Below are 11,831 nucleotides of genomic sequence, written 5' to 3'. Positions count from 1 at the left end.
TTTTACTCCGAGGTGCGCGGCTGTTCCGAAAGTCCAGTTTTTTAGAATTCCGGATTTTCAGCCCCACTACCATGAGTTATAGAACTCTAATGAGAAAAGTTTATTCAGCAAAAATATTTTTCATAAGATTATAAACATGATGTGTAAGATTAAAATGTTTTGATTTTTGAAAGTTTAATTGAAATTGGTTTTTTTTCACAAAACTAGTTTGAATCTTGAAAAATCGTTTTCGTTTTCAAACTTGAAAAATTTTGTCATCCAAATCAAATAAGTTTTCAAAACTATATCTATATCACATATGTTCAAAATCTATATGCTCTTGAAAATTTGAGTGGGCGGTCTCCTTGTAGACAAGCCGAAAAATAAAAAGATGTGTAATCTCAAACTTTCAAGTGTTCGAGTGAGTTGAAGTTCACACTTCCCTCATGCACTTTCCCGAAATAGAAAATAGGAAAAGATCCGAGTATGTCCCTTGTGCCTTTATGCACTAACACTGCTCTGAACATGAAAATCTAGGATTCTTTTCTAGTTTTCCGCTCTATCGCTCTATAACTAGGAAAACCGTTTCCGAACTTATAAGAGTCGATGTACCAACTCCAAAAACTAAGTGGGAGGGTTATACTTGTTGTTTGTAACCCACGATCCCCAACACTAATGAAAGAAGCAATTAACGTGGGACTAAGAGCCGCTCTTGCGACCCTCTCTTAAATGGGAGTACTCCAAGGCGTTTTTGCTTCGATCATTGCTCAATGAGCTACGTCCGAGAGTGAGACGATGATGACAAGGCCTCCCCTTGGGGGATTGTTTTTCAAAGTTGATCTTTTGGACTAAGTGGTTGGTTGCACACTTAGGCTCAATCCCTAGTAATCCTCCCTTGAGGCTCTGCGAAAGGATGTGAGTGATCAAACCAATTTAAAAGGTGGCTAGTCAAAATTGATGTATTGACATCTTGGCTAAGCATTAATGATGTGTCATTTACTTATAAATGGAGATTTTTTGCGGCCTTCTCTTGAGGGAGTAAATTATCGTTTGGTTTATAACACCTTTGGATTTTACCAAGTCTTAAACAAACTTAAATCCTAAACCAAAGACTAATCATAAACTTGTTTCAACTTTTATAGGCAAAATGTCTCCCAACTCTCTCTCTTTCATCATTTCCTCGAACAAACTCGTAAACAAAAACGACGTAGATTCGAAACTTAACCTCGATATCATCCTTACCATTAACAAGCACAAATTGGTACTCACCACCCCCTATCCTCAAACGAATGATGATTCGACTCAAGAGGACAAAGATGCCTTGGCGGCCTGGCTCTGCTCCGATGAGATTGTGAGGTGCTATATCTTAGCATCAATGAACAATGTGTTGCAACAACAACATCGTGACATCGAGACTGCCGCCGACATGCTCAAAAATCTCCATGAGATATTTGGAGGGCAAAGGTGTCAGGCAAGGCAACAAGCAGTCCGATAGTTTATGAACTGTCATATAAAGGCTAGGATTCCTGTTGGAGATTTTATGATACTGATCATTAGTTTTCTGAATAAAATGGAAATCCAAGGATCTGAGACTGATGGGAAGAATGTCATAGATATGATCTTGGAAACTCTCCCCGCATCTCTTGATACCTCCAACATGAACTACTCCATAAACAAGCTAGAGTACACTGTTACCAAGCTTATGAAGGGACTTCACACTGCTGTAGGTCTCACTAAGAGAAAGAGGAACCAAGGAGAGGCACATGCTACTGAGCAAAAAGCCTCCACCTCTGGAACTAAGAAGAGACCTCACAAGGCCGATAAAAAGAACTGTCCTGCCTATCTCAAAGCAAATGAACATAGTATTATACTAGTTACCGAAGCATACTTAGTAGCTGATAATGTATCAACGTGGATTCTTGACTTCGCTGCTACTAACCATATTTGTTGTTCCTTGAATGGTTTCAAGAAAACCAAAAGCTTAGAGGAAGGCGAGTTCTGTTTCAAATGGGGTGATGGGAGCCTGGTGTCCGCGAAGGCTGTGGGATCCGTGACGCTGTCTTTTGAAGACCGCACTTTAAACTTGAATAATGTTTATTTTGTTCCTACCTTTGGGAAGAACTTAATATCCGTTGCTCGTCTTCTTGAGCAATATTATTGTTTAAAGTTCATTAAGAATGGAATTCGTATTTCGTTTCCTGATAATTCTTTTGTCACTGATGCATGTATGAAGAATGCTCTTTTCTACATCTATCCCACTCAACCTTCTCTTTTAGACACCGAAATAGATAACAATCTAGTTAGGGAGCCAAAGAGGATCAAACTTTCTGAGTATTCCGATCTAACAAAATCAACATACCTTTGGCACTTAAGACTTGGTCATATCAGTCTAGATAGGATTAAGAGACTTGTGAGGGACGGTCCACTCCAAGCCTCTACAATAGGTTCACTACCTACTTGCGAATCCTGCATAGAAGGAAAAATGACTAATCGACATTTCTCCAATAAGGGTCGAAGAGCCACTGAGTTGCTGGAACTAGTACATTATGATGTATGTGGTCCGCTCAGCCAACAGGCACGTGGAGGATACGAATACTTCGTTACGTTCACCGATGATTACTCGCGATATGGTTTTGTCTATTTGCTCAAACACAAATCCGAGACCTTTAACGTATTTAAGGTCTTTAGGGCTTTAGTGGAAAAGCAAGCTGGCAAAGTGATCAAAACCCTTCGATCTGATCGAGGTGGTGAGTATATGTCTGGAGAGTTCGATGACTTTCTTAAAGAAGAAGGTATCGCTTCTCAGCTTACCGCACCTGGCACACCTCAACAAAACGGAGTGTCAGAGAGAAGAAACCGAACTCTTATGGAGATGGTTAGATCAATGATGAGTTACTCATCACTCCCTCTTTCCTTTTGGGGATATGCCCTCGAAACAGCCGCTTATATTCTGAAACAAGTTCCGTCCAAGACGGTTCCTGGTACTCCTTATGAACGATGGACTGGCCGTAAAGTGAATCTTGGCCGCATCAAAATTTGGGGTTGCCCCGCACACGTGCTAAGGCAAAAGACTAGCAAGTTGGCTAGTAGGTCAGAATTGTGTCTGTTCGTTGGATATCCAAAGGAAACCAAGGGTTTTACTTTCTATAGTCCCGAGGACGATAAGACTTTCATTAGCACGAATGCTCGTTTCCTTGAGGAGGACTTTATGAAGGATGCAAAACCTAGAAGCAAAATTGTGCTTGAAGAAAAGTTGGGTGAGGAAGCTTCTACCTCATCTGTAAGAACTGTTCTTACCCCAACTGAAACACAACCTAACTCATCAGAATCTCGTCAAGTAGTACTTCGACGTAGTGGGAGGGCTACTCAAAATCCTGACAGGTACATGTCTTATGGAGACTCTCTCGTAGCCGTCTCTGACATGGATGATCCTGTTTCCTATAGCCAAGCGATGGCTTGTTCTGAATCAAACCTTTGGCTCTACGCCATGAAAGTTGAGATGCACTCGATGTATGTCAACAAAGTCTGGAAACTTGTAGACCTTCCTGAAGGGATTAAACCCGTAGGGTGTAAGTGGATATACAAGAAGAAAAGGGGTCCTGATGGGAACGTCAAGACGTTCAAAGCACGTCTTGTGGCAAAGGGTTATACCCAACAAGAAGGGATTGACTATGAAGAAACCTTCTCGCCAGTCGCGATGCTTAAATCCATCCGCATACTCCTATCCATAGCTGCAGCTCTCGACTATGAGATCTGGCAAATAGATGTCAAGACCGCCTTCCTGAATGGCAATCTTGACGAGCGCATTTATATGGCTCAACCAGATGGTTTCGTGGATAAAATTCAAGAGACCAAGGTTTGTGAGTTACTTAAGTCCATTTATGGACTAAAGCAAGCATCTAGGTCATGGAATATTAGATTCGATGAAACTGTGAAAAGCTTCGGCTTTGAACAGTCAATAGATGAGCCTTGTGTTTACAAGTTAATACACGAAGGCAAAGTTGTGTTTCTAGTACTATATGTCGATGATATACTACTCATTGGTAATGACGTGGGTAAGTTATCTGAGGTTAAGGTCTGGCTGGCAAAGCAATTCGATATGAAGGATCTAGGAGAAGCCGCGTACATTCTGGGGATCCAAATCATTCGAGATAGGAAAAACCGGACCATGTCGCTCTCTCAAGCATCTTATATTGATAAGGTGATGGATCGCTTCTCGATGCAAGACTCTAAGAAGGGCCAAACCCCCTTTAGGCATGGAGTTTCACTCTCTAAGGACCAGTCTCCCAAGACTGCACAAGAGATTGAAGACATGAGGAAAATTCCTTACGCCTCTGCCGTAGGAAGCCTCATGTATGCTATGCTTTGCACTAGACCTGATATATGTTTCGCCGTTGGCGTAGTTAGCCGTTTCCAATCCAACCCTAGACCCGAGCACTGGATTGCTGTTAAGCATGTTCTTAAGTATCTTCGAAGAACTAGGAACTTGATGCTTATATACTCAGGTACTGACCTGACTATGACGGGATATACCGACTCCGATTTTCAAGCGGATAAGGATTCCAAGAAATCCACTTCGGGATCTGTGTTCATCCTTAATGGTGGAGCTGTTGTGTGGAGGAGTATTAAGCAATCTTGCATTGCTGACTCCACAATGGAAGCTGAATATGTGGCTGCTTGTGAAGCATCCAAAGAGGCTGTATGGCTTAGAAAATTTCTTAAGTATTTGGAAGTTGTTCCAAACGTCGACGAGCCCATGGCCCTTTATTGTGATAATAGTGGGGCTGTCGCTAACTCAAAGGAACTTCGAAGCCATAAGCGCTCTAAACATATTGAGAGGAAATACCATTTGATTCGAGAGATGGTGCAGCGTGGAGACGTGGAAGTGAAGAAGATCTCAACGGTGGACAATCTAGCAGATCCATTCACAAAGGCCCTAGCGAACAAGGTCTTCGACCAACATCGAGAGGGATTAGGCATGAAGGACTTCACACATCTTCTTATAGTAAAGTGGGAGTTTGTTGTCAATGGTGCCCACAAGAAGAGTTGTAGTGTGTATTTATGTACATTTGATGTCATATAGTCTTACGAAGACTCTTGCTTGTAATTGCTTATTCATTAATAAAAAGTTGAAACATTCATTCAATCTTCCTTGTCTGAAGCTTTATGATAAAACATTAGTCTTTAGTCCATAAACAAACTAAACAACTTATGAAGAGACAAATGTAGATTTGCATGAACAAACTCTTCGTAGTTTGCTTAAAACGATATATTCGCAATCCAAGGGTCAAAGGACTATTGACCTCAGTGTGATTGTTAGAAGAATCTATGATGTCTGATTATGAGGCATTGAGAGTTGGAGACTCTATAGTTCTTCTAGGTATCTTCCGAAGGTACTGAATTGACCAGTGCACTTCTAGAGACAAGATAAGAACAAACCATTTAACCTCTTATGTCTCAAAGTCACTACGTATGAATTGCATCGTGCTTACCTTAATCCTGAAATGAGACATGCCATTTCACAACTTACGTATTCTCATTTGAGAAAGTCAGAGTTCGGACTCACTATGTGATTCCGAACAGGGCCTATTGGTGAAGTACTAAGTTGTGAGAATGTCATGAGTAACTTTATGAAGTTCTCATAGATATGGAATTCATGTACAAGATTGCTGAAATGCAATGTATATCACCTCATGCTTTGTTCATTGGAATGTGAATAAATGAACTGGCCAGTGTCCAAATTGAGTCTTGCTCTTTTGGATGAAACAATGTGACTTGTTAGCTCCTCGTCAATACATTGTTTCTAACTTATTCACAAACGACAAAGGAGTTGAGGAAATAACAGCTAGAAGGGTAAAATGGTAATTTTGTAAATCCCGACTAGCTGATGATATTCATGAAGGGTAAACACTGATAATATTCTGTGGATCCACTCATTACAATTAGGTTGAATTATTGAGTAGAAAATAAATTCATTTGAACCAAGAGATTTTCAGTGGCAACTCTTTAGTGGAGTCAGTTGACATTAAGCTAAACTTGGAAAAGGTTTGTGAACTTTTGAGTCCAAGTGTTTAGCTCAAGCTTTGTTCGTTTGGATCCATGAGGTCACTGTCACAAATCATATCGAGTAGGAATAGTTAAACTAGAAGCTAAGTCAAAACAAGAACGAGACAAGTTTTACGAAAATTGTCAAAAGGGTATTTCTGTCCTTTTGGACATAGGACGAAATGGATGTCAATAAATTTTTTGACAAGGTCATTTGATGACAAATGAAACTTAAAACACTCAGCCATTAATAGTTTATTGGGCCTTGAGGATTAATTTCGTTTCATAGAATTTTACTTGAAAATTCTTAATGGGCTTTTATTATGTTGTCATGAACAAATGAAGAAACATCTAGAAGCTCCTTCTAGAAGCTCAAATTTCATCCAACCCAAGGAAAATAAGGCTGAATTTCGTTCATGCCATAGTGGGAAAGAGAGTTTATTTTGTGCATTAATGTATGAAGATACTTGCCAAAAGAAAAAAGAGGAAACAAATTTCCTCTAGAAGGAAAGTGCAATTTCGGCCAACTAAGAGAGAAAGAAAATGAGGAAACAAATCCAAAGGCTTCTAGAAGCTCATTTGGATGTGCAAGGGGTATGAGGAAACTACCTTTTGAAGGTAATCTTCCTCCTATAAATACCCCACCTCATTTCTCTCATTTCATTCATTCCACATAAGTTAGAGATTGAGAGCCTCTCTCTCTAGACCTTGTGGCCGACTCCTCTCTCTCTCTAGTCAATTTCGTTTTATTGTTTTGGCACCTAGGTCCTCATTTGACCTAGTGTTTAGCTCTGCGACTTCAAGACTCGTTCTTAAGTCGTAGTGTTTAAAAGTGCCCACACACTAATTCCTTTTCTCTCGAGTGATTTAGTGATAGAAACTTTCGTGGTTACTCGAGTTGCCGAGGAAGGAAGAGAGACGTGCTGCGAGGGGAGACGAACGTTGCAACCTTTTTCCAAAAGCTTCTCAACATTCAAGCGTCTAAAAAGGTTAGTAAACTTCTATGCTCATATTAGTTTTTATTTACATGTGATTGCTCTTTGTCTAGGTTAGTAAAAACTGTTTTACTTGAAAAAGAAAATTTTTAAAATTCCGCCGCTTAACGAAGCGTTAAACTTTTTCTTAAACCCTAGATCAATTCCAACAATGGATTCTTATTTGTGCGAAGCTGGTGTGCGAATCTAGACTTTTTTGTGTAGTTTCGTTTTTTCGGTTGTCTATTAAGTCTTTTAGTTTTTGCATTTTGGTTGTATTAAGTTTTTTTGGTGACGGATTAGCTGTCCTCCCCGGACTGAAAATTTTATGTTTTTGTTGTGTTTTTGTTGTTTTGGTTTACTATGGAGGCGGAATAGCTGTCCTCCCCGGTATGGATTTCCTGTTAGAATTTTCTCTATGCAGGTTGAAGAATCATCTTCTACTTGGTCACTGGATCAAGGTTGATTGGATTTCTCCATTATCCGTTATGGATATTTTGAAAGAGCCATATGTGGGCTCGATTTCTTTTGTGCTCGGTACTCTTCCTCTTGTTGGAAGCATGCACGAGATTGGACGTTCATCTGATTTTAGTGTTAGATTCACTTCGATTTAGGTCGATAGTGTTCCTTGTATTAAGATGTATTTCTCTTGTATTTGTGGGTATTTTACCCCTATCTAATGGAAATCCCTTTTATCAAAAAAAAAAAAAGATATTGTTCATATGAACTTATTTGTTGCTGACATACTCTACTGTTTATCATTTGTTTTGCGGTTTATCACCGCAGTCGGCTTACCACGTGGAATACCACAGCATATGACAACTAGTATGCGGTGTACCAATAAAATCAGAAAAGCTTATTTTATTTTTGGTTTTGTTTATATGTTTGGTTTTTTTTTTTTTATCAAACTGTAAACGAATTGGCAGAGCCGGTTTCAAGTTCAAAGTATCGATTTGACCATCAATGGAAAGTTTCGTGTAAAATATCAAATTCACAGTTGACCATCAATGGAATTGGCATATGAAAATTTACACATCTTCTAAAATCATTAATTTTGGAGTTTTTAATCATCCAATAAAAAAATAAAAATAAAATAAATAAAAAAAGCTGAGGTAGTGCATTTTGGCTGCCCGTTTCTGGCCGCAAATCGCGACATTTCGAACAGGCTCTCACAATTTCAATCTGTGTCCGTTCATCAAATTTGGGATATTGGTATAAAGTATAAACCACCAGAAGACAAGTTTGTCGAGCAGACTTTACAATACGTACGGTGCAAAAGCCTAAATCACAAAACGCATGCTATGAACATATTAAATAAAATGACGAACCCAATAAGAAAACTGACACATTATACATCATAAATAAGTTGGGATTTTGCAAACAAAATGATCAACTAGGAATATAGCGCTCGAAAAGCTTCACATAGGGATTCGGGTCATACTGCATGATCTCTGCTGCTCGCTCGAATTCCTCCCTCAGAACTCTTATGCTGTTCTTGTCCACAACGCGGCCCAAATCATGAGATGTCTCAAAAGGATCCTCTATGCATATCAGATGCCGATCGTTCCCGACTCTCCTCGTCCAGTCTTTGTCACGTTTACTGATCAATTAATTACCATTAAGATACTTGTATAGTTGCAAAGAAGAACTCGAAATTGAAAGTTAGATACAAAATATGTATGAAAAGTGCAAGCACAATCTTATGAATTGTACGAACAGATATGGGAAGCATCACTTCCTCACCTGATTATGCTTCCCCTACGAACAGATATAACGGAATCTGTATAGTCATGGACGTAGGCCCAATAATGGAAAAATCCCCACACGAGTTGTGCAACATTTTCTCTGTTATGTGATCCAAAATTTTGAAGCTTTTCAACTCGGTCAAAGTAAGCACATTCAATATTTTCTACCCTGACAGAGTATGTCGCCTCCATTCCCTGAAAGCGTATAAAGCATGTCTTCATTTAAAATGGAAATGCGATTGAGAAATTTAATAAAGGAGAAACGGCCAGGATGAGTAAGAGCATAAAAACAAAACAACCCATTTCCAAACAGACTTCACAAATACCTATAAGGTTATGACAGGTATGAAAACATGAGAACTGCATAAACTACTTAACAGCTTTTAGCCCTGAATCAGTCATGCAAGAGTGTGATTCTTCCCGCAGTTTCTTCAACATTTATCAAGCACAAAAAATAACAGCTACAATTATATTGTATATCGATCTTTCATTACATTGCTAAACAGCAAAATAAACTCTATGGGATGAGAGAGAATATAATATCTCGAGTGCAAAGTAATTTGATAATATGCATCCAGAAAGAGAAACCAACCTGTAGGCACGGGAGGATAGCAGGTCTGCGAAGTTGCAAAAAATTGATGCACATCAAGACATACCTAAAAGAGATCATACAAAATTGGCCAACAAAATTAAAATACGGCTTATCAATCTTACACATGCTATTATATATAGGTATGTCCAATCTTTGGGTATTGGTATTTGCTCAAGATATCTCATTATTTATAAAACTTGGAGATGGGACTTACGCATAGCTAGAGAGGGTTCCCTGGTATGTCTCATTGACTCCCCTTGATTTGGCCCAATGCTTCACAACATAAGCCAACTGCCTCAATCTCACGTCTATCCGTGCGTAATCGCGTAGAAGCCTGGTATTCACAACAGCCAAAACATTGTTTATGCATATGTCACACGAGATTTCAGTTGCCGGGTCTAAAAGCTTCACTATCGGAACCCTGGCACGAGTCAATGCCTGAAAAAAAAATTTGATATAAAATAAAACTGCATATAATCAAGGAGATAGTCAAGCAATTGATAAGAAATAAAACTGCATATAATCAAGGAGATAGTCACGCAATTCACCTGAACGTTTTGAAGAGTATCCGCCTGCAAAATATCTGCCAACTTCAGCAAGACCTCGACCTTGTCAACGTCCGGTTCTTCCATGGCAAGGCAGAGATCGACATCGCTCTTCGAGACGCCAAAAGAGTTGGCGCACGAGCCATAGAGATAGAGCCTGGCATTAGGCCATTCCTTGACGATCAGCCTCTCCAGCAAAGCCAGAAGCTGTTGCTGCTTGGCCTTCACTTCCTCCGGTGGTATCAAAGAATTCACTATTTCTCGAAAAGCCTCGTTTAGCCTGTCAATGTCGCTCCGGCATCTGATCCCGCGCTTTTCGACCCTCCTCCTCTGGCTAAGCATCCATCTTCCACGGCTGTCCGACCTGAAATCCTACTCAGTAAAAACAAAAGGTGCAAACTTTAAGCCTCTAAAAGGAGATACCGATATGATTTAACATCAAGTTTGGAATATTCAGCACTATACCTTGTCGCGGGGGTTATGATGGCTCTTCTTCTCACTCTTCTCCTCTGGTTCGTCGTCGATCAGCAACGAATCAATGAGGCGGCGACCAATATCATCAATTTCGTTATCCTTTTTCATCATCGACTCACTCTCAAGCTTCATCATCGAGTCCTCGACCTCCGAGGCAGAGACAGACCAGAGGTTGCTACCGTTCGACACGCCAGGACGGTCAAGCTGTGCCGGGAGGCCAATTCCTCCACGAGCCGCCGCGAATTCTCTCTCTCCGTTGTGGCTAATACTCTTTCCTCCGCCGCTGCCTATGATCGGCCTGCTCGGGAACCCTGGCGGAGGCGCCGTGGAAGTCGAACTCATTTGCCTTCTCCGATCAATCGAATTCTCAACTCTCATAGGATTACCCTCTGGAGTGACGACGGCGATTTCGCTCGGCAAAGAGCCAAACCTGAGCTTGTGCTCAACCAGGTGATTCTGGCGAACCACATCTTGAACCGAGGAGTCCGAATTGTTGGAATTGAGATTCGAAATAAAATTCGAAAACCCTACCTGGTGATTCCCCTGAAGTTGGTTGGGAAAATAGCTGTGAGGAAACCCTAGGAATCCGCCGTTCGCCGCGGCGGCGGTCCAGGGAAACGTACGGATGAGATCATGTTGCTGATTTGTCGGCGCCGGCGACGGAGACCATGGGAAGTGGGGGCTGGCTCCGACGGCGGCGACAGCGGGGTCGAGAGGCAGAGACGGTCGCTGGTTATGGTGATGGTTGTGATTCTGTTGCTGTTGATGAGATTGCGGTTTCTGGAGGAGAGAGAGGAGAAACTCCCCGCCATTGGAGGCCGGAATCGGAGGCGGCGCGTGGCCTCCACCGCTCATGGTGGGATTGGGATGGGGTTAGCAGAAAAAACGAGGACTGAGTCTCTCTTATTAGTAATATAGTTACACTGCCACTGTGGAAACAAGGCACAGCGTTGCTTGGTTGGTAATGGGTATAATAAAATTAATAAATTAATAGAAATACATTTAGAATATTTTGACTTCCCTTCGGCGCGAAGGATTTTCTTTTTTGGTAGCAAATCACTTTGATAGGAAATTGCAATTATAATAAATAAATAAACTTTTTACGTGACTCGGCTTTTCTCCATATATTCAGAGGGGGAGGGCGAGGTGCTTACTTCTTATCTAGTCAGGAAAAATATATTGTTTTAATTCTACTTTGAATCAAGGAAAAAAAAATGCCGATTTCGTTGCCGTTTCGAGCCTCCTGATTTACGAAAATTCGTCGTGCCGATGGAATTTCCAACGGAAAAATTGTGGAAATGGGCAAGTAAAATGCCGTTTTCTAATGCCGATTTCCATGGAAATTCGACGTGCCGACGGAAAACCGAACGGAAATAATGTTGCATAATATGTTATTTATATATATATATATATATATATATTCAATTTTTAACTATATTTTATAATATTTAATATTTAATTTATTTTGCACAAATAT

General features: G+C 40.4%; 1 protein-coding gene across 1 annotated transcript; it reads right to left on the bottom strand.

The window, feature by feature from the left end:
• Window positions 1-8,165: 8,165 nt before the first annotated feature.
• Window positions 8,166-11,317, bottom strand: LOC149401487 (Nucleotidyltransferase family protein). Its single transcript, XM_089612149.1, has 6 exons — window positions 10,346-11,317; window positions 9,884-10,252; window positions 9,550-9,773; window positions 9,336-9,399; window positions 8,742-8,938; window positions 8,166-8,598 (listed from the first exon to the last, which is right to left on the bottom strand). The coding sequence occupies exons 1-6, from the start codon at window positions 11,207-11,209 to the stop codon at window positions 8,388-8,390; spliced, it is 1,929 nt and encodes a 642-aa protein (XP_089468275.1). The 5' UTR covers window positions 11,210-11,317; the 3' UTR covers window positions 8,166-8,387.
• Window positions 11,318-11,831: the final 514 nt, after the last annotated feature.

The sequence above is a fragment of the Urtica dioica genome, chromosome 4, assembly GCF_054948205.1.
Source record: "Urtica dioica subsp. dioica isolate 48M chromosome 4, U.dioica_male_clone48M_v1_H2, whole genome shotgun sequence".
In the NCBI taxonomy this organism is placed as follows: Eukaryota; Viridiplantae; Streptophyta; class Magnoliopsida; order Rosales; family Urticaceae; genus Urtica; species Urtica dioica.
Note: the sequence above shows the minus strand (reverse complement) of the source record. Positions and strands in the feature narration are given on the sequence as shown.